The sequence below is a fragment of the Notothenia rossii genome (genome assembly GCF_949606895.1).
Source record: "Notothenia rossii genome assembly, chromosome: 10".
Taxonomy (NCBI): Eukaryota; Metazoa; Chordata; class Actinopteri; order Perciformes; family Nototheniidae; genus Notothenia; species Notothenia rossii.
In genome coordinates, this window is record NC_136908.1 from 64,951,330 (window position 1) to 64,974,670 (window position 23,341).

Genomic DNA, 23,341 nt, shown 5'->3' on the forward strand with positions numbered 1-23,341 from the left:
GCTGATGGTGCTGCTGCTGCAGAACGACCCCACCCTGCTGCCAGAGGTCATTCTATTATTATTATTATTATTATTATTATTATTATATATTATTATTATTATTATGTTTTATTTTATAAACTCAGGTGTGTTACTTCCTGTCTCAGGTGTGTGTGCACTATAATAAAGGCGGCTGCAGTTTCCGGGAGCGCTGCACGAAGCTGCACCTGTGCCAGCACTTCCTGCGGGGGGGCTGCAGGTACGGGGCGGAGTGCACCTGGCGGCACAGCATCGACCCGGCAGGACGCCGCCTGCTGGAGGAGCGAGGATTCAGTGAGGAGAGCATCCAGCAGCTGATCCAGACCTACAGGAACACACACCTGCTGAACGGTGCAGGTACACACACCTGAACACACACCTGAACACACACCTGAACACACACCTACACACACCTACACACACCTGAACACACACCTACAAACACCTGAACACACACCTGAACACACACCTACAAACACCTGAACACACACCTGAACACACACCTACACACACCTACACACACCTACAAACACCTGAACACACACCTGAACACACACCTACAAACACCTGAACACACACCTGAACACACACCTACAAACACCTGAACACACACCTGAACACACACCTGAACACCCACCTACAAACACCTGAACACACACCTGAACACACACCTGAACACACACCTACACACACCTGAACACACACCTACACACACCTGAACACCCACCTACAAACACCTGAACACACACCTGAACACACACCTACAAACACCTGAACACCCACCTACAAACACCTGAACACCCACCTACACACACCTGAACACACACCTGAACACACACCTACAAACACCTGAACACACACCTGAACACACATCTACACACACCTGAACACACACCTACACACACCTGAACACCCACCTACAAACACCTGAACACACACCTGAACACACACCTACAAACACCTGAACACACACCTACAAACACCTGAACACCCACCTACAAACACCTGAACACCCACCTACACACACCTGAACACACACCTGAACACACACCTACAAACACCTGAACACACACCTACACACACCTGAACACACACCTGAACACACACCTGAACACACACCTACAAACACCTGAACACACACCTGAACACACACCTACAAACACCTGAACACACACCTACAAACACCTGAACACACACCTGAACACACACCTACAAACACCTGAACACACACCTGAACACACACCTACACACACCTGAACACACACCTACACACACCTGAACACCCACCTACAAACACCTGAACACACACCTGAACACACACCTGAACACACACCTACACACACCTGAACACACACCTGAACACACACCTGAACACACACCTGAACACACACCTGAACACACACCTACACACACCTACACACACCTGAACACCCACCTACAAACGCCTGAACACACACCTGAACACACACCTACACACACCTGAACACACACCTCTCAGGTACTCAGTTGAGTGTTCTGTTGACTTCCTGTTTGTGTCGTCAGAGAAACTTCCAGACGTTTGTTTTGGAGGAGAGACGGGCGAGAGGACGGAGATCTGTCTGCACTTCATCAGGAACAGGTGCAGGTTCCAGAGTGAGTTCACCTTCATCACCTTCACCTTCCTCGTTACCTGATAAAGGTAGAGAAGGTGATGAAGATGATGAAGATGAGCTGTGTGTATCCCTCTCTGTGCAGACGGGTGTCGGCGGGTCCACTTCCTGCTGCCCTACAGGTGGCAGGTCTCTGATGGACGCACCTGGACGGACCTGCAGGACATGGAGGACGTCGAGAGGGACTACTGTGACCCGGCTAACGCTCAGAGGTCAGGGGTCAGGGCTCAGAGGTCAGAGGTCACGGCTTTGATGGATCAGTGTCCCCCCTAACCCGCTCTCTGTCTCCAGCCTCAGTTGCCCCCCTGTTGACTTCCTGCTGATGATCCGCGGCTCTCAGTCCGTCCGCCGGCTCTCCACGGTCTCCTCCGTCACCAAGCCTCCGCACTACACCCTTACCACCGATTGGCTCTGGTTCTACAAGGGAGAGCGGGGGGGCTGGGTGGAGTACGGACAGCCGGTGAGTCCCACTAACCCTCAGTACTTATACTCAAGGGTGTAGTGTTGGTACATACTTATACTCAAGGGTGTAGTGTTAGTACATACTTATACTCAAGGGTGTAATGTTAGTACGTACTTATACTCAAGGGTGTAGTGTTAGTACGTACTTATACTCAAGGGTGTAGTGTTAGTATGTACTTATACTCAAGGGTGTAGTGTTGGTACATACTTATACTCAAGGGTGTAGTGTTAGTACATACTTATACTCAAGGGTGTAGTGTTAGTAAGTACTTATACTCAAGGGTGTAGTGTTGGTACATACTTATACTCAAGGGTGTAGTGTTAGTACATACTTATACTCAAGGGTGTAATGTTAGTACGTACTTATACTCAAGGGTGTAGTGTTAGTACGTACTTATACTCAAGGGTGTAGTGTTGGTACATACTTATACTCAAGGGTGTAGTGTTAGTATGTACTTATACTCAAGGGTGTAGTGTTGGTACATACTTATACTCAAGGGTGTAGTGTTAGTACATACTTATACTCAAGGGTGTAATGTTAGTACGTACTTATACTCAAGGGTGTAGTGTTAGTACGTACTTATACTCAAGGGTGTAGTGTTGGTACATACTTATACTCAAGGGTGTAGTGTTAGTACATACTTATACTCAAGGGTGTAGTGTTAGTATGTACTTATACTCAAGGGTGTAGTGTTAGTACGTACTTATACTCAAGGGTGTAGTGTTAGTATGTACTTATACTCAAGGGTGTAGTGTTGGTACATACTTATACTCAAGGGTGTAGTGTTAGTACATACTTATACTCAAGGGTGTAATGTTAGTACATACTTATACTCAAGGGTGTAGTGTTGGTACATACTTATACTCAAGGGTGTAGTGTTGGTACATACTTATACTCAAGGGTGTAGTGTTAGTACATACTTATACTCAAGGGTGTAGTGTTAGTATGTACTTATACTCAAGGGTGTAGTGTTAGTACGTACTTATACTCAAGGGTGTAGTGTTAGTACATACTTATACTCAAGGGTGTAGTGTTAGTACGTACTTATACTCAAGGGTGTAGTGTTAGTACATACTTATACTCAAGGGTGTAGTGTTAGTACGTACTTATACTCAAGGGTGTAGTGTTGGTACATACTTATACTCAAGGGTGTAGTGTTGGTACATACTTATACTCAAGGGTGTAGTGTTAGTACATACTTATATTCAAGGGTGTAGTGTTAGTATGTACTTAAACTCAAGGGTGTAGTGTTAGTACGTACTTATACTCAAGGGTGTAGTGTTAGTATGTACTTATACTCAAGGGTGTAGTGTTAGTACATACTTATACTCAAGGGTGTAGTGTTAGTACGTACTTATACTCAAGGGTGTAGTCTTAGTACATACTTATACTCAAGGGTGTAGTGTTAGTACGTACTTATACTCAAGGGTGTAGTGTTAGTACGTACTTATACTCAAGGGTGTAGTGTTAGTGATTTGTTGTGTATATCGTGAATGGTTTTGTGTGCTGTGAAACTAGGAGTAAGTGAAACCCTAAATGCACCTGAACCAAACCTGACATCATGAAATGAATGCGCACTAGGATGATACCGTTAGCATGCTAACGCTGTGTGTGTGTCCACCCCCCCCCCCCCCACCCCCCCAGGATGAAAAGCAGCGCACCACCTCGGAGACCTCGATGACCCTGGAGGAGAAGTTCCTGTTGGACAGTTCAGCAGAGGTCCAGGTGATGAAGGGAAACAGAGAGTACGTCCTCAGCTTCAGAGGTACCACTTCCTGTTTACTCAGAGGGGGGTCAGGGTCCACAGGTTGCATCAGCAGTCAGGTGCTAAGACCAGCCAGAGTCTAGAGAGGAAAGTCCCAAGACCTTTGAACCCAGATCAAGATCTCAGACTCGAGCGAAGACGGGTGAGTCCATCGTCCATTTCAAAGACATGAAAAGTCTTACGACGAGTAACTACAAGACCCCTCCTAAGTCCCTAGACAAGTCCCATATCAAGACCAACAACAACCAAACCAAATGCTGAGTAAAGACAACAAGTCAGGAAAGGAAACCCTCACAGTAAAACAGAAAGGTCCCATAGTCCAGTCCCAGGTCAAGTCCTCGAGAGTCAAAACAAGTCCTAGATCAAGTCTCAGTTATGAGGGACTCCAGACCTGAGTTTGGATTGGTCGATCCCTAATCTAGTCCTAAATCCTGAAAGGTAAAATCCAAGTCACTTCTTAAAGAGGTCCCAAGTCAAAATCAAAGACAGGAAGGTCCCAAAATCTAGTCCATGTCAAGACAAACAACAACCAAACCAAGAGCCGAGTAAAGACAAAAGTCCCAGGCCAAGAAAGGAAACCCCCAAGGTGAAACAGAAAGGTCCCATAGTCCAGTCCCAGGTCAAGTCCTTGAGTTTCAAAACAAGTCCTGGAGTAAAGACTATAAAGTCCCGGGTCACCACTAAAATGAAGTTCCAAGTCCAGATAGGCCGTCCACAAGTTAGGTCAGAAATTCAAGACAATCTGAAATGTTCAGCTCCAGGTCGAAGGATTCCTGCTTCAGGTCCAGTTCAGAGTGAAACCAGAGAACTCTTCTTCCTGTTTCTTCTCTGTTTTATAGACATGTACCAGAGGAACCTGAAGCAGAACACCAAGAGGAGGGTCCGGCGCCGGCCTCGCCTTGCCACCCAGGCCCCGCTGCAGGAGGTCAGGGGGGACCAGTACATACCTGCCAGTATATACCTGCCAGTATAGACCTGCCAGTATAGACCTGCCAGTATAGACCTGCCAGTATATACCTGCCAGTATATACCTCCACGACTTCTGTAGTCCTATTCAGCCACTCGGTAACAACCATCGTTTCTCAGACACGTCCACTCTTCAGGAATCACCAGTGGGGTCACTGCTGATGGATTTAATGTGTAGAACAAAACGTGATCCGTCTCTTCAATGTGTCTCAACCACAGACCTTATTTCAGATATTTTCCTGAACCCTATGGAGAGATCCCATTGGCTCTGAGCCGAGGGAACAGGAAGTGGTGAAGTGCTGTCTCCCTTCCTGATTCACCACTCCATATCCCCGCCTCCTCGACGCGCCACTGGTGGACGAGGCGTCGTGTCGCAGGAAACCAACATCTTCCAGAGGGTCCTGGTCCCCTGGAGCCACCAGCGCCAACACCAACAAATATAATCCTTTAATTCATTAAATCAATAAAAAAAAAGTAGTGCAAAAAAACACATTATGGGAACAAATAGGGACATTTCCAAAAGGTCAATAACGTCTTTACAGGTTCCTCACCTCGCTGCAGGTGTTTCATTAATAACGCTCGTCTGTTACATATTTATCTTTTGATGGAAACCGTATTTATATATTCATCTCCTTGTTATATATCTGCAGCAGTTATACTTTAATAGCAATAACACTTTTACAGTTCCAGTATATTCTTAAAAAAATATCAAATAAACTTCAGTTTGGATCAAAAATCAAATGTGTGTTGTTTCTGAGCCGAGGATCAGCGCCTTCCCCTCTTACAGTCACATCACTTTTCACCGTACCAGCCATATTTACACAATAAAAGTATTAATACTGACACTGAATAATAACAGAGATATAACTCCACGATGCTGAGGCTTTATATTCACAGCAGGGGGCGCTAGAGAGGCAGTAGGAACTCCTCCGGGACACCCTACCTTTAACACGAGGAGTCACTGTTATTTTAAAAGCTCATTAGAGTTATTATTATTATTATTATTATTATTATTATTGTATTGGTTTTTATTATCATATTATTTATAATAAGTTTTCATTTTTCAATTATCATTTTGAATTATTATTATTATTATTATTATTATTATTATTATTATTATTATTATTATCGTGTGTTGTTTTTAATAGTTCATTGTACTGAGTCCATCCCTCAGTCCCACCTCAGACCACCAGACTGTGAAGCACCTGCACTCCGGAAGAACATCCAGAACATTCCTCTGTGCATCTCACATCAACATCACAATGACACTTTCTACTCTATTCTGTTTCTATGATATTGATCTGTGTGGTTGTGTTCTGTTGGAGGAGCCTATCCTAATTGAGACCTCTCACTAGCTGCTGCGTGCTCACATGACAATAACAGCCTTGAACCTGAGGGTCTGCACGGTGACAGTGATCCGGATCAGCTCATCGATCAGGACCTGTGGAGGAGCTGCAGATCAGTGAGGGGGGGGGGGGGGGGGGGGGGGCTGCAGATGATTCACTCCCCCCCCCCCCCCTCCTCCCGCTGCAGAGAGGCGTGACGCGCCGGAACCCGCTCCGCTCCTCAGGATGGCAGCAGGTAGGTCCGCAGCACCGGGACAACCGGGTCATTAGCAGCGTGTTTTAATGTGTGTGTGTCCGGTGTGTGTGTGTGTGTGTGTGTGTGTCCGGTGTGTGTGTGTGTGTGTGTGTGTGTGTGTGTGTGTCTGTGTCTGTCCGGTGTGTGTGTGGCTGCAGAGGAGGGAGGCTCCGCATCATCCGGGTCCTAGTCCGATTTTTATTCTAAGGGTTTTGTATTCTCCTCTCTGATCATCGGGTTCTGATCGGTACCGGGTGGTCTCTAAAGGCCTGGATGTTCTGCACGGTGATGGCGCGAAGAGAGGCGTGAAGCCCGGTGTGTGTGTGTGTGTGTGTGTGTGTGTGTGTGTGTGTGTGTGTGTGTGTGTGTGTGTGTGTGTGTGTGTGTGTGTGTGTGTGTGTGTGTGTGTGTGTGTGTGTGGGAGGGGTGGGGGGGGTGTCCGATAATGGGCTCAGCGTGTGGAGGTGTGAGCAGGGCCGAGCGGAACCGGGCCCAGTCTTTACCTGATGGAACAGTGAGGGTCTAGAATATAATTGATATTGAACCCACGCAGTGATTAAAGGGGCACCGATCCGCTATCACGGGGCTGTAGAGGGGCTCTGAAGCCACGTGACCCCCTCTCACGGTCTCACAGCTGCAGAGGGTCTTCCTCCTCCTCCTCCTCCTCCTCCTCCTCCATATCTCTGTCTTTCATTTTGGCTCATTTTTTTAAATTGAATGTCCTCTGTCTTTCATTTTGTAATTTCCTTTTTTCGTGTCTTAATTTGTAGCCTAATGTATGTATGTTGGACTCTTAAAGGGACAGTGCGCTGGTTCCCTTCCTGTTGCTCACTTTGCAGCGTTTTATTTTGAAGTTCTTCCTGTTTTATATCAACATTTTGTATTTTAATTTAATTATTATTGTTATTATTTGTTGTGTTTCTTGACGTGTATTTCCCCTTGCAGTGGCTTCAGACCCCGATGGCCCCTGAGACCCCCCCGGGCTCCAGCATGGGGTCCAGAACCAGAACCTGCTCCGTGGGCCTGATGCTGCTGGTGGCCGGCACGCTGGTTTCCATGGTGACACCCAGCTCGCCTGCCGCAGGTAATGTGTCAGGGGGGGGGCTCTTAAAAGTACGCTGGTGTTACTTCAAACTGGATCAGAGGTCTCTGATGCCTGTACTACGAAGCTGGTTCAACCTAACCTGGATATGTTGGAGTTAGCCGGTTGGCCTAATCCAAAACATACGTGCTCTCACTTAACGGTCCTACGACGCGGGTTATCAAGTGGATCGCTCAAGCCAGCCGTGTCCTATCTAGTTAGGTGTGCGTTCACATGAAAGGGGTGGTATCTGGAGCATTCGACCAATCACAAACATGGAGAAGCGTACTGACAGCGCAGCGTCATACTTCCTGAATCAAAAGTCAACTTTTTATTAGACAAATATGAAGACGTTAAACTTTAAACATCCATGACTCAAACACTTTATCCAGGATCAAAGCCACATAGCTGCACCTGCAAGGTGAATACAGCTGGTAACAGAACAAGTGTTTGAATGCGTACATTAACAGGTTTATGATATCACTGCCCCGTCTAAGACACCATCTGACTTTAATTACATGATTTGACTCGGGTGTTTTGTAATGTGTTGCTTAAAATAATACTTCTGCATACAGTATGTGACACTGTGAATGTTGCACGGCCAGATACGGCTCAGCTGACTCAGATAAGGAGATATATGATACATTATGATGTGATATGCCGCGGACTGTACTTAATGTTACTCTGATCCGGTTACTTATGTTGTGGCAGATATTTAATTAAGCTTTCTGAACGCTAATGTTATAATAGTCAGATTCCGCTGAAGATGGGAGGTGATATTCTATTAATGTTCACGTTCACGTTCACACAGATTTTTGCCGGCCGTCTTTCCTGCAACGGCAGTTTAAACTGTATTTCCTATATCCTGTAATGAGACTTGATCGCTTTAAACTCCGCACCCCGCTCCGCACACGGAGCTCTGATTGGTCAGCAGACTGCGGTCAAGCCAGCCTCCACCCGGAAAAACCTAGTCAAGCCAGCCCTCACGTGATATTGCGGTGCGCGAATATCCTATGCATTACGGTAGAGTAAAAAAAAATCACCCCTCTGTGTTTAGATGAGAATAAAACTAAAAACTGTCCAGTATCAAAGACTCATTTCACTTCAGGGTGATAGCAGGACATCCCATCTAGTAACTCAGAAAAAATCAGGACAATCTGATGTAGAGTTTCAAAATAAAATACCTTTGAAATCTCTATTGGATGAGCTATCATCCCTGTTTTTAGATGAGAATAAAACAAAAACTGTCCAGTATCATAGATCCATCTCACTCCAGGGTGAGACTTCAAAGGTCTTTTATTTTGAAACTGTCCATCAGAATGTCCAGATTTTTTCTGAGTGACTAGATGGGGTGTCCTGCTATCACCCTGAAGTGAAATGACTCTTTGATGCTGGACAGTTTTTGTTTTATTCTCATCTAAACACAGAGGGATGATTTTTGTTTTTATTCTACCGTAATGCATAGGATATTCGCGCACCGCAATATCACGTGAGGGCTGGCTTGACTAGGTTTTCCCGAGTGGAGGCTGGCTTGACCGCATTGTCAGCAGGCAGTGCTTTCACTGAGTTCATCTCTTAGCCTGCAACCTAACCTGGTCGGGACCAGCTTAGCCGCTAAGCATAAGTTACCATGGAGATCTAGCCTGCTAAAAAGAGAACCAGCTTCGTAGGACCGGAAAGCCGGAGTTTTCCCTGAATTTAGCCGGCTAAGCGAAAATCATGCTTCGTAGTATACCCCCCAGGTCTCAGTTCGGATCGGGTACGCTAGAGCAGTGGTTCCCAACCTGGGGGTCGCGACCCCCTGGGGGGTCGCCAAAGATCGCAGGGGGGGCGCCAGACCTCAGATGATTTGAGGCCTAATATCATATTTAGAATAAAAAAAATAAAAATTACATATAATTTTTTTTTTTACATATCATTTTTTTTACATATTGTAACGCAATACATGATTACCGCTAAAAGCCTTGTCTATATTACAATAAAATATAGAAATTAATTGATTAACTAAAATTAAAATTCAAAAAATTCATCTGATACTCCTCCGATTGGCGCCAACATTGACGTTACTGTGTCAGCTTTCATAATAATAACAGTTTGCTGCGCTTGCTAGCTAGCGACCAACTTCATAAGGTGAATATTTTTGTCTAAAAATGTCTGAAAAACGTAAAGGAGATGACAGCTCATCTGCAATCAAAAAGAAAATGAGGACCTACCTAGAGAGCTATCTTAACTTCGGTTTCATGGAGGGAACGGACAAAACCCGCCCAGAGTGTGTGATATGCAGAGAGAAGCTAGCCAACGAAAGCATGAAACCCAGCAAAATGAAGAGACACCAACAGACCATGCACCCAGAAACATTCGGGCGTGATCGGGACTTTTTCATAAAGAAACAACACCTTGCAAAGGCAAACAAGCCAATGGATATTAGAACAGCGTTTGTTAGGGCTGGCAGCGAGGCCTCTTTTGAATGTGCACTTTTAATAGCAAAGGCAAAGAAACCGCACAACATTGCAGAGCAGCTCATTAAGCCAGCTTGCATTAAGATGGCTGAGAAACTGTGCGGCCCGCAGGTGGCGGAGAATCTAAAAACTGTACCACTGTCAAACAATACGGTGAAAGACAGAATTGAGAAGATGGCAAGTAACTGCGAGCTGCAGCTGCTCTAAAAGCTTGGAAAGGGGCCATTTGCCATACAACTTGATGAAACCACAACTGTAGCCGACGAGGCTGTGCTGATCGTTTTTGTGCAATATATCGATTGGGAAGATTTGAAGCAGGACATTCTTATGTCAGTCAACCTTACCACTACCACTCGGGGTGAGGACATTTTTACTGCAGTGGATTCTTACCTCTCATCCCACAAGCTTTCCTATGAGAATTTAGTTGCATGTTGCACAGACGGAGCTGCCTCAATGATGGGGGAAAACAAGGGATTTAACAGTCGCTTGAAAGAAAAGGCCCCACACTGCACAATATTTCACTGTGTGATACATCGCCAGGCCCTGGCCAGCAAGAAACTGTCAGAAGACCTCAGCGAAACACTCTCAACTGTTATTAAAATAGTCAATTTCATCAAAAGTCCCCCCACCAACAAGCGTCTATTCGCAGACTTGTGCGAGGATGAAGCGCGCCAAACCCTCCTCCTGCACACCGAGGTGCGCTGGCTCTCACGCGGCCGAGTGCTGGCACGCTTTGTAGAACTGAAGGAAAAAATTGAAGAGTTCCTACAAACTCGTAACCGCGCACTGTCAGAGCAAGTGACTGAGTCATTCTGGATTAAAACAGCATACCTGGCCGACATCTTCAGTCTCTACAATGAAACAAACAAGCGTCTGCAAGGCGTGGAGTCCAACATTCTCCAATGATGCATTTGTGCGCAAACTGGAGTACAGGGTCGGGAAAATGGAGAGGGGGGAGCTGCAACAGTTTCCACTACTGCTGAAACAATCCCAAAACAATCCTGAAACGGTGCCTGTACGTCGCGAGTTCATCCGCCATATGAACGCACTGCAAACGGAAATGCAATCACGGTTCGCTGACATAGACGAGTATGTCTCCAAGGAATTGTGGGTTTTAGATCCCTTTATTGCCAAAGTTGAGGATGTGGAATACCTGGATTGCGAAGATGAGCTCACCGACATCCAAGCTGACTCGCTGTCAAATAAATACTTCCAGGAAAAAGGATTCAAAAAGTTTGGGATTCTCAAAGAACCAAGCCTCGCTCCAAAGATCACACTTCATGCCACGACCATGATTATACTCCCATTCAGTACGACATATCTATCAGAAACAGCCTTCAGCGCACTTGTTGCCATCAAGACAAAAGCACGCAACACACTGGACGTTCACAACGACTTTAGACTGGCTGTCACTCACATTACACCTGACATTCCATCCCTGGCTGCGGGCGTGCAAGCCCAAGGTTCACATTAATGAACCTACTTGAACCTCGTCTTCTCTTTGCTACCTGTTCCATGGCAGACAAGCATTTGATTTACCTGCTTAATATGCCAGTTTTTCATTTTTTTTATATAGGCCTATGCAACCATATTACCATTTATTTATGAGACATAGTATATTCTTTTGAAATGTCCTGTTCTTCGACATTTGAAATAATTATGATGCATACATTTGCAAGTTAGTAGCTAGTAAAAGCATACAAAGACAGAAATGTATCATTTTTTCTTTAATATAAATGTTTCTTCTGCGCGTAAAGTGCCGGTTTCAGTTGGATTATTTGTCACAGTTGCTCCGATCAGATCGGTCTCCTCCATTTTGTAGATTATTTACGATTTTTTAATCCACATAAACACATCACCAAAATCCGGCTTACTTTGAGCATGTGTTTTAAACAGTTGAATCCCTTTGTGAATTGTTTCCACTTGCGCCGTCCTTTAATTTCTTGATACAGCGGGCATCCAAATTCATTAATCCTGAGTCCAATAACCAATAAAGTCACTCCAATAGTGCTCCTTAGTTACGCTTTCATCCTCCTTTAAGGAAATACTTCACATTCATCCAGTTTGTGACAGTAGTTGTAGCATTTTTGAGACTTTTAAACTTTCCGCTGTTACCAGGCACGGCTGTCACTACCCGATCTGCCCCCCTGCCCGATCTGTACTGCGCATGTGCGAGATGGTCCGCCATACTGGACAACTACATACGGCAACTGTAATAGGACACTTCACACAGTGGCGTTTGGCAAAGCAGAAAAAGAACACAAAAAAACCGGGAGAGATGAGTTATTGTTATTACAACGTGACTTCACTTTTATTTAACAACTCTTTTTATTGGGTTCTTTTATTTGGGGTTCAGTTCATTGTCAGAATAAGTGAGACATAGATTTAACTTCTGTTAGACAGCTATATGCCATACATTTTTGCATACATTCACAGTAAATATTTATTCAGTATGATAGCTGCCAAACAGAAGTTAAATCCATTTTCTTTTTGTGCTTTGCCAAACGCCACTGTGTCAAGTGTCTTAGTTGGGTTGCCGTACGGAGTTGTCCAGTATGGCAGACCATCTCGCACATGCACAGTACAGATCGGGCAGGGGGGCAGATCAGCAACAGCGATAATTAAAGTTTCAAAGTTTTGGGGGGTCGCAAATTCCAACAGGAGTCATTTAGGGGGGCCCTGGGTGAAAAAGGTTGGGAACCCCTGCGCTAGAGGGACCAGAAACGTTTTGAAGCTTCTTCTTGCCCCTTTTCAACATGACGGAAACTATTTGAGAATTTATTTTTTACTCTTTTATACCTTGAACGTTTTAATTTAAATGTTTTAATTTAGCTTCTCTTTGTTACAATTATTATTATTGTTTGTTTTGATTCTTGTAATTATTATTGTTATTGTTTGTTTTGATTCTAACATTTTCAATAAATTGACAAAAAAATGAATAAATATGATGTCCCCCAGGTATGCAGGACTTGAACCGGACGTTTGATTCTCCGCCCCCCTCGGACCAGGACTCTGGAGCTCAGGGGATCCACCTCCTGCTGAGACCTCCAGACCTGCTGTCCCCCAGCCTCCCGCCCCCCCTGGCCCCCCACATCCAGCCCTCCCTCACCCCCCACCCGCCCTGGGAGCACGGCCTCTCCCTGGAGGAGGCCTGGGGGTCCGGGGACTACCTGGAGACCCTGTCCTTCATGGTGCCGGAGGGGGAGGAGCTATCCAGCCCCCACCCCGAGGACCAGGTGAGTCTCAGTCAGTTCAGAGACATTTCGTGTAAACACAATCTGAGTCTTTTCCAAACTTTGACTTTTTATCAAAATGTAATTTTCTGTATTTCCCAAAAGTAAGTCTTTACAAAACCCGAAGTTTCTTTAATCCTTCAACCAATCAGAATTCAACAAAACTGCTTTTTGGGCGTGTCTACTTTGATTGACCAATCTCAGCCCACTGTTTACGTTTATGTTTGATTGACAGATGTCTCACCATGGGGGGGTCTGGGTCTCCTACGACAGTGACTTCCCGTCCCGGTCCACCCTCCCCCTCTCCCCCTCCTCCCCCACCGCCCCCTTGCAGACCCGCCCCTCCCCCCCGGACCTGTTCCCCTCCTGGGACGAGGACTACGACCTGGACCTGACCCCCCTGGAGCCCACGGAGCTGCTGCTGCCCGACATGAACAGCCTGGAGTATTACACCAACCTGCAGGCCAGGGAGAGGGAGAGGTGGCGGGACTCCCCCATCGCTCCCACTACAACCCTGACCCCCCACCCTCCCACCACCCTGAGCTCTGGTTCTCCTCCCACCCCTCCCCTCACACTCCCACCCACCTTCACACCTGAGGAGAACCCACCAATCACCACCGTCAGAACCACTTCTGCTCCACAACCCAGAGACAGAGCCTCGATTCCAGGTAGACCCCGTCCTCGACCCCCGTCCAACAACACGGGCCGGGTGCCTCCCCCCCCCCCCCTGGGACCGCCCACCCGCCCCGACAGACCAGAGAGACCCCCCACGGTCACAGAGAAACCACTGAAGGGGCCCCCCACAACCACCAAGGCAACAACCACAACAACCAAGGGGACCACAACAACCAGGAGGACCACCACCACCACCAAGGGGACAACAACCACCCAGAGCACCGCCATCAGCCTGACCAGAGCTCCCCCCGTCACCACACCCAGAGTGACCCCCCCCACCAGGCAGTACCTCTGCAACGTCACCAAGCCGGAGATGTACCTGGTCCGAGTCGGTGAGTAATACAACAATATAAATTTCCCCTCTGCTGGACGAAAAAGGGATTCTGATTCTGATCTGGTTCTGATTCTGATCTGATTCTGATCTGGTTCTGGTTCTGATTCTGATCTGGTTCTGGTTCTGATTCTGATTTGGTTCTGATTCTGATTCTGATTCTGATCTGGTTCTGATTCTGATTCTGATCTGGTTCTGATCTGATTCTGATCTGATTCTGATCTGGTTCTGATCTGGTTCTGATCTGATTCTGATCTGGTTCTGGCAGTGTTTCAGTTTCCTCTCTCTGTTTCCTGCAGTGAGCTCCAAAGGATCCTCATCGGGCTTCAGCGCCGTCAGAGATCTTCTGAAGAGAGAGTTCAATCGCTCCGTGGAGCTGCAGGTAAACCTGGTCCTCCAACAGCTGACCCTCAGAGGTCCACTTTGATCCGGTTCTGTTCCGTTAGGGTTAGGGTTACTGGTTAGTTGATCTTTGGCCTCCTCTCTCAGTTCCTCAGAACCCCGTCCAGTTTTGCCTTCCGGGTGGTGTCCGGGCCTCTGATCTTCACCGCGGTGTCGGTGGTTTCGGCGCTCCGCCGGGCCCCCCGCGGCTCCGGACCCGTCCCCTCCGTGGCACCGCTGTTCAGCGAGCCGGACCTCCGGTACCAGGTCCACTCGGTGCTGCAGTTCGTCCCCGAACACGTGGACGTCCGGGTCTGCAGCTTCAGCCAGAGGGTCGAGAGAGGCCTGGTTCTAGCCTACACCGAGACCCGCCGACGCCACCAGGAAGCAGGGAACATCTCCGTACAGGTGAGGGAACATCTCTGTACAGGTGATCTCTGTACAGCTCTGTAAAGGTTAGGCCCTGTACAGGTGAGGCCCTGTGCAGGTGAGCTCTGTACAGGTGAGGCTCTGTGTAGGTGAGGCTCTGTACAGGTGAGGCCCTGTGCAGGTGAGCTCTGTACAGGTGAGGCTCTGTACAGGTGAGGCCCTGTACAGGTGAGGCCCTGTACAGGTGAGGCTCTGTGCAGGTGAGCTCTGTCCAGGTGAGCTGTGTCCAGGTGAGCTGTGTCCAGGTGAGCTCTGTATAGGTGAGCTCTGTGCAGGTGAGCTCTGTCCAGGTGAGCTGTGTCCAGGTGAGCTGTGTCCAGGTGAGCTCTGTACAGGTGAGCTCTGTACAGGTGAGCTCTGTACAGGTGAGGCCCTGTACAGGTGAGCTCTGTATAGGTGAGGCCCTGTACAGGTGAGGCCCTGTACAGGTGAGCTCTTTACAGCTCTGTAAAGGTTAGGCCCTGTACAGGTGAGGCCCTGTACAGGTGAGGCTCTGTGCAGGTGAGCTCTGTACAGGTGAGCTCTGTACAGGTGAGGCCCTGTACAGGTGAGCTCTTTACAGCTCTGTAAAGGTTAGGCCCTGTACAGGTGAGGCCCTGTACAGGTGAGCTCTGTCCAGGTGAGCTGTGTCCAGGTGAGCTGTGTCCAGGTGAGCTCTGTATAGGTGAGGCCCTGTACAGGTGAGCTCTGTACAGGTGAGCTCTGTACAGGTGAGGCCCTGTGCAGGTGATCTCTGTACAGGTGAGGCTCTGTGCAGGTGAGGCTCTGTGCAGGTGAGCTCTGTACAGGTGAGGCCCCTATACAGGTGAGCTCTGTACAGGTGAGCTGTGTACAGTTGAGGCTCTGTACAGGTGAGCTCTGTACAGGTGAGGCCCCTATACAGGTGAGCTCTGTACAGGTGAGCTCTTTACAGGTGAGCTGTGTCCAGGTGAGGCTCTGTACAGGTGAGCTGTGTACAGATGAGGCCCCTATACAGGTGAGCTCTGTACAGGTGAGGCCCCTATACAGGTGAGCTCTGTACAGGTGAGGCTCTGTACAGGTGAGGCTCTGTACAGGTGAGGCTCTGTACAGGTGAGGCTCTGTACAGATGAGCTCTGTACAGGTGAGGCTCTGTACAGATGAGCTCTGTACAGGTGAGGCTCTGTACAGGTGAGGCTCTGTACAGGTGAGCTCTGTACAGGTGAGGCTCTGTACAGGTGAGGCTCTGTACAGGTGAGCTCTGTACAGGTGAGCTCTGTACAGGTGAGGCTCTGTACAGATGAGGCTCTGTACAGGTGAGCTCTGTACAGGTGAGGCTCTGTACAGGTGAGCTCTGTACAGGTGAGGCTCTGTACAGGTGAGGCTCTGTACAGGTGAGCTCTGTACAGGTGAGGCTCTGTACAGGTGAGCTCTGTACAGGTGAGGCTCTGTACAGGTGAGGCTCTGTATAGATGAGGCTCTGTACAGGTGAGCTCTGTACAGGTGAGGCTCTGTACAGGTGAGGCTCTGTACAGGTGAGCTGTTTACAGGTGAGGCTGCTATACTAACCTGATCTACCTCTGTGTCTCCAGCTGCTGAACATCACGACGGCCGTCTCTCGGCCCGCGGCGGCGAAGGTTTCTGTCGAAATTAAGTTTGCGGTGCGAGATGGGCGGGGCCTCCTGCTGGGGTCGGAGGTCAGCGAACACCTGAGGAAGCTCAGCCCGGTGGAGTTCAGCTTCTACATCGGGTTCCCCGCGCTGCAGATCGCTGAGCGTACGACACACACACACACACACACACACACACACACACACACACACACACACACACACACACACACACACACACACACACACACACACACACACACACACACACTAACAATGCTAAGCTATCAGCTCCATGTTTATTGAATGTCTGAAATGTGTCCACAGCGTTCCATTACCCCGAGCTGAACACGTCTCACCACCTGCGCTCCACCTGGGTCCGGACAGGTGAGTTTGAGCAGGTGTTCTGTACCATGTGACGTGTGGAGCAGGTGTTCTGTACCATGTGACGTGTGGAGCAGGTGTCTGAGGTGTGTGTGTGTGTGTGTGTGTGTGTGTGTGTGTGTGTGTGTGTGTGTGTGTGTGTGTGTGTGTGTGTGTGTGTGTGTGTGTGTGTGTGTGTGTGTGTGTGTGTGTGTCTCAGTGCTGCTGGGCGTGCAGGAGCAGACGGTGTCCGAGCGCAGCTTTAAAGCCCGTCTGGAGCGGCGCCTGGCTCTGCTGCTGGAGGAGAGTCAACAGGTGCCCAGCAGGGGGCGCTGGAGGAGGGCGAGCGCCGCGGGGAACAGCAGCCTGCAGGTAACACAGGTTTATACGGGTACATATATACAGGGCCATATAGTATACAGGTTTATATGTACAGGTACGTACATGTAGTACCCAGGCTTATCTATTCAGGGAGGCTGTGGCTCAGTGGATTGTGCGCTGAATTTAGTCAGCCTGTCGTTGTGTCCCTGAGACTCTTCAGCCCTCATTGTAAGTCGCTTTGGATAAAAGCGTCTAACAAGTGACATGTCATGTAATATCCTCTTTGTGCCAGGTGGTGCGGGTGTCGCTGCTCTCGGGGCCGCAGCGCCCCCTGGAGGTGTTTTACTTCGTGGAGGGTCCAGGTGGGGACCGGGTCCCGGCTGAGACCACCTCGCTGACCCTGAACCGGCTGGACCTGCAGAGAGCTGCCATCGTGCTGGGGCACCGCGTCCAGAGACCCCTGGCTCAGCGTGAGGAAACAATACTCTCCAATATAACTGAAACATTACATATTATCTTTAAATATTTTCCACATATTATCTTTAAATATTTTCCACATATTATCTTTAAATATTTTCCACATATTATCTTTAATATGTTGCAAATTTCTTTGAATATTTTTTGATTTCTTTGGATATTTTTTTATGCATTTTCATAACCCTGAAGATGAACTTGTGTCCCCCAGCGGTGGAGCTGCTGTCGCCCCCCCCGGCGGAGACCCAGTCCTCCAGCGTCTGGCTGATCGTGGGGGTTCTGGTCCCGGTGCTGCTGGCGCTCTTCATCATCGTCCTGCTCTACTGGAAGCTCTGCGGCTCCGAGAAGCTCGAGTTCCAGCCGGACGCCATCAACACCATCCAGCAGAGGCAGAAGGTGAGGGGGTGTGGCCTGATCATAAGAGAAGAAAGCCCTCAGGATTATAAAAGACCCCCATCAACCCAGCAACAAAATGTTCTTGCCCCACAGCATCAGGTCTAAAACCAGTTTCCTCCCACAGGCCATCAGAACTCTGCGAAGCACCCCCATAAACACTCATCCGTCTGTTTCTTACAATCTGATTATTTATATAAATAGTTATCACCGCAATGAACCATATTTAATTTTGTCTTAATGTAAATTATTTCATTTCATTTTCTGTTCTTTTAAAAATCATATTCTATTCCCATGTATCTAGACTTCTTGCTCTATTCGTGATTGTATTATATATATTGGATGTTTGGAGGAGCATGTGACAATAAAACCTTTGAATCTTTGGGTCCTCACTAACTGCTGTCCCCCCCAGCTTCAGGCCCCCACTACCTGCTGTCCCCCCCAGCTTCAGGCCCCCACTACCTGCTGTCCCCCCCAGCTTCAGGCCCCCACTACCTGCTGTCCCCCCCAGCTTCAGGCCCCCACTACCTGCTGTCCCCCCCAGCTTCAGGCCCCCACTACCTGCTGTCCCCCCCAGCTTCAGGCCCCCACTACCCGCTGTCCCCCCCAGCTTCAGGCCCCCACTACCTGCTGTCCCCCCCAGCTTCAGGCCCCCACTAACTACTGTCCCCCCCAGCTTCAGGCCCCCAGCGTGAAAGGCTTTGACTTTGCGAAGCTGCACCTGGGTCAGCACAGTAAGGATGACATCATGGTGATCCAGGAGCCCGGACCACCCCCCCCCACCAAAGAGGCCACGCCCTCTGACGGAGGCGATCTCAACACCCCCAAATCTAAAGGGTCGTCCACCAAGGTGCCACGGTCCAGCCGCCGCCGGGGCCGGTACGTTACCTTCAGGTTCTGCAGAACAGAGTTATAGAGTGTTAGAAACTCTCCCTGGTCCCCGGTTTGAGCTTGAACCTCAGGATCCATGTATCTGTGATCCTCTCCAGAATGGAAGGAGTCATCACATACAGAGCATCAAGTAGTTCCTGAACAGTGTCCTTCACATGCTGATATCCAAGAGAGGGAGTTCCACAGTCACAAGATGGAGGGATAGAAAGCAGTATTCAATGTTTACTTCAGATTAGCTCCACGTCAGAAATGATCATGCTTGTCATATGTCTCTTTCCATAGAGGCTGAATCATCATGTTAATCACATAGCTATCATATGCCTCAAACAGTCCTGATGCTCTGCTAGGTCATCACACATCCTGTCATGTTCACAGCTACAGTTGATACCTTTGTTAGCATGTGACTCTGATGTTGGAAGAGGACACTCAGGATCTTCCCAAAATAAAGCATTGGCGTTAACTGGTGTCCCTCGTTAGGCTCAGCCCGTCAGACGGAGACTCGTTAGGCAGCGACCAATCGAGCGGCAGGGAATCGGCGGAGGAGAGCACGCGGGCCGTGGCCACGCCCAGCGAAGGGAAGCACAGGAAGACGCCCAAAAATGGTCAGAGACACAAGATGGGTACGTCCGTATGAATTTGAATTATATCAATTAGATTTGGGAAATTTTTCACAGATTTATTGGATGTTACATAATATTAAAAATATTATTTACATATTATTAAAAATATTATTTACATATTATTTATATTTTATTTAAAATATTATTTACATAATATCATTTACATGATATCATTTACATAATATTTATTATTTAAAATATTATTTACATATTATTTACACATCTTTTTGCAATAAAAAAAGGGACGTTTTTACATTTTGCATCTTTTTTTTTACACATTATCAGAGTAATAGTTTGTGTATGCCCCTCGGAGCATCAATAACTCGTATATTTGTATGAATTGTTTGTTTGTTCCCATGACTCTAAAGTGTCTTTGTCCCCCAGGCAGCGCTCCAGACGAGCTGCTGTCCTCGTCCTCCATCTTCGATCACGTGGACCGTCTGTCTCGCGGCTCGTCTGACGGGACGAGGCGTCAGAACAACAACAAGGTGCAGCTGATCGCCATGCAGCCGCGCACCCCCCAGCCTCACCTGAGCCCCTCCCTCACCGAGAGGGTCAGCCAAGAGGTGAGAGAAACCAGCGCCCCCCCCAACCATCATATTAATCTGTTCTAACACCTTGTTGTCCTTTAGGTGGCGCTGCGACACAAGTCAGAAATCGAGCACCACCGCAACAAGCTGCGTCAGCGCGCCAAGAGGCGGGGCCAGTGCGATTTCCCGTCCATGGACGACATCATGGACGCCTTCGGGGAGGGTCCGGTTCAGAGCGCGGTGGCACAGCGGCTCTATAGCTCCGCCCACGACCACATGGACTGCATCCTGCAGGCCGACACCCCCCACACGCCCCCCGATTCCCGCCGGAGGTCAGGGTCGCACAAACCCCTCATCATATTAACGATGTTTTCCACATATGTTTTTTGATAGTTCTCTCTTCTCGCTCCTGATGAGTTTTCTGTCTCCAGGGGGAGGCGCTCTCCTCGGGGTCGGAGGTCACAGCCCGGACCAGGAAGTCTTCCTGATACCGACAGAGACCGGCTGCTCACCGACCACAGCGCCACCTACAGGAAGTACCCGGGCCTCAACAACGTGGCCTACATGGTGAGACAAAGGGTCCTCATTATATCACATGTTTCCCGATGTTTCCCCGAACACTTGTCAGTAATGGTTGTACCTGATGTCACCCTGAGTCTCCCCTCCCTCCCACAGTCGGACCCGGACCTCCCCCCGGACCACGGCAGCCCCTCCCCCACTGACGAGGTGTTTGACTCGGCGCCCCCCCCCCCGCCCTACCTGCCCCCCCAGCCCTCCATCGAGGAGGCCCGGCAGCAGATGCTCTGCCTGCTGGACGACGCCTTCGCTCTGGTGTCTCCGTCCTCGGGGGGCAGCGGGGGGGTGAGCGGACCCTCCCCCCGACCCCCTTACTCCGCTGCCTCCCCACACAGCCCCTTCTCCGCGGTGAGACTTATGATAATAATACACGTGTATTGTTGTAAGTGTGGTAGATGTAAGAAGAATCAGAGTGATGGATGGACTCACTAGGAGAGGCAGAAATATGTATAGAATAACAGAATGAAGTGTGGTAGATAACTGTAGTATAGATAGTAGTATAAGTAGTAGTATATGTATAAATATTAGCAGTACTATAAGTAGTAGTATTAGTAGTAGTATAAATAGAGCAGTGATGATGGACTCACTAGGACCAGCGGACAGTGGTACTGATGGGGTAATATACTGATAATATTAGCATGTTGGCGTCATGGTCTCTGTTTGTTTAGTTTTCACATGAATCTTGTGGTTCTCTCCTCAGAGGTACGCTGAGCTCGGCATGTCTCCCACGTCGATGCAGAACCTGCTGCAGAGGTCAGTCTCAACAACACCAGGTCCAGGTCTGCAGGCCAGGCTGGAACCAGAACTCATCCTGTGTGTTTTATCCAGGCAGGGCCTCAGCTCCGGAGGGTTTGTTTCCACCGGAGAGCAGGACTCTGTTTACTCCAGCAGGCGGCAGTACGAGGACCCCCCCTCCTCGTCCAGACCGCGACCTGTAGGGGGAAGCACAGGTAATCCAGACTCTTAAACTTCACGTCTCTCCTGCAGGTGGACCACTAGATGTGCTCAATCCGTACCATGTGTTGTCCTGCAGGTGCGCAGCTGCACCACCTGACCCAGGTGGGTTTGTCCAGTCAGATCGGAGTGTACCCCGGGGTCGGTCGCAGCATGTCCGGACCCACCGGGTCCAGCTGGAACCAGCAGCACTCGGACCAGGACCTGAGCCGGTCCGGAGCCAGCAGAGAGAGCGTGAGTAAAAACCTCTCAGGAGATCTACCTCATGTCCCTGGTGACCCCCCAATCCTTGTTGATCATAACGAATGACCCCTTTAATCTGGATTTATTTTCTGGTCTCTCCCTACAGGTTTTGTCGTTTCCTGAGTTTTCCTCCTCCTCAGTTTTCCATATGCCCAGCTCCTCGTTGCGGGACCCGTCGGCGCCGCCTCTCCTCCTGACATCTCCGACCCCGGAGTACCCGCCGGAGGACGCCTCGCCCTCCGCCCACACCTCCGCCTCCCTCATTAAGGCCATCAGGGAGGAGCTGCGCCGCCTGGCCCAGAAACAGGTGGCCGTCACCAGCTACCCTTAGACTGGTGGATCAGGACTCAACTGGTTTCATCCATTATAGTTTTTCACAGCCTAACTTTGGATTACAACCATGAACCATGAACTGATCCGCCTTGTCTAGAACTAACTAACTAACTACGTATGTGCTGCTAAGCCCCAAATGACTCTGGATCTCGATCCAGGACAGTATCTGAAAGACCTCCGGTGTTGAACAGGGTCCCGTCTGTCGGTCCGTCATCCGTCAGCTCAGTGTTTCATCAGAGTTCACGTTTCCATTGAAGTGCTTCCTGGAGTGGATTCAAAGATCATCCTCGCTGGTTTTCAGGAGCAGATCATTGAACACCTGAAGCTGCAGTTCATTCCCAAAGGTCTGGAGCTCTGAACCTCTGGAACCTCTCCTGGAAGTTCTTCTGGACCTTATGGAGTGGATTGTCCCCTGAACTGTTCCTGAGGCAACCCATTCCTTAACATCCGGAGTGGATCTGACCTCATGATGATCTGGAGTGCACAGTCCTTACAGAGTCCACCAACTTTCTACTTGCCCCTCCTGAAGTTCCTCATTCGGATGGTTCCACCTCAGGTTCTTCATCAGACGACCCCCCCTAAAGTTCTTAATCGGATAGTCCCTCTTGAAGTTCTTCATTGGACGAATCCTTCCTGAAATTCTGGAGTGAATCGACCTACCTGAGGTTCTGCAGTAGACGTTCCCTCCTGAGGTTCTGCAGTAGACGTTCCCTCCTGAGGTTCTGCAGTAGATCTTCCCTCCTGAGGTTCTGCAGTAGATCTTCCCTCCTGAGGTTCTGCAGTAGATCTTCCCCCCTGAGGTTCTGCAGTAGATCTTCCCCCCTGAGGTTCTGCAGTAGATCTTCCCTCCTGAGGTTCTGCAGTAGATCTTCCCTCCTGAGGTTCTGCAGTAGATCTTCCCTCCTGAGGTTCTGCAGTAGATCTTCCCCCCTGAGGTTCTGCAGTAGATCTTCCCTCCTGAGGTTCTGCAGTAGATCTTCCCTCCTGAGGTTCTGCAGTAGATCTTCCCCCCTGAGGTTCTGCAGTAGACGTTCCCTCCTGAGG

The 23,341-nt window shown here is 48.9% G+C and overlaps 2 protein-coding genes across 6 annotated transcripts in view; both read left to right on the plus strand.

Moving 5' to 3' along the window:
- parp12b (poly (ADP-ribose) polymerase family, member 12b) overlaps positions 1-5,602 on the plus strand; it is a 9,823-nt gene extending 4,221 nt beyond the window's left edge. For 2 of the 4 annotated variants that reach the window (XM_079653716.1, XM_079653717.1), the window contains exons 2-8: positions 1-46; positions 126-375; positions 1,561-1,650; positions 1,753-1,879; positions 1,959-2,127; positions 3,775-3,895; positions 4,735-5,602. The exon at positions 1-46 is cut by the window's left edge. In XM_079653716.1, the coding sequence (XP_079509842.1) occupies positions 1-46; positions 126-375; positions 1,561-1,650; positions 1,753-1,879; positions 1,959-2,127; positions 3,775-3,895; positions 4,735-4,868 (937 nt within the window). In that variant the 3' untranslated portion in view covers positions 4,869-5,602. Of the gene's footprint in view, positions 47-125; positions 376-1,560; positions 1,651-1,752; positions 1,880-1,958; positions 2,128-3,774; positions 4,038-4,734 lie in introns of all 4 variants that reach the window. The other 2 variants (XR_013803168.1, XM_079653718.1) reach the window with 2 other exon arrangements.
- Positions 5,603-6,892: 1,290 nt separating this feature from the next.
- Positions 6,893-23,113, plus strand: LOC307022407 (UPF0606 protein KIAA1549). 2 transcript variants are annotated; one of them, XM_079655219.1, is made up of 20 exons: positions 6,893-7,526; positions 12,941-13,218; positions 13,451-14,222; positions 14,521-14,603; positions 14,711-15,010; positions 16,582-16,765; positions 16,927-16,986; positions 17,183-17,334; positions 17,576-17,753; positions 17,969-18,153; positions 18,827-19,029; positions 19,519-19,661; positions 20,046-20,227; positions 20,294-20,523; positions 20,623-20,758; positions 20,867-21,115; positions 21,468-21,520; positions 21,596-21,717; positions 21,801-21,955; positions 22,071-23,113. In XM_079655219.1, exons 1-20 carry the CDS (start codon positions 7,403-7,405, stop codon positions 22,293-22,295), a joined length of 4,014 nt encoding a protein of 1,337 aa, XP_079511345.1. In that variant the 5' UTR covers positions 6,893-7,402; the 3' UTR covers positions 22,296-23,113. The 2 variants fall into 2 exon arrangements, with proteins under 2 accessions (XP_079511345.1, XP_079511346.1); XM_079655220.1 differs by having other exon boundaries at positions 18,833-19,029.
- The last annotated feature ends 228 nt before the right edge of the window (positions 23,114-23,341 follow it).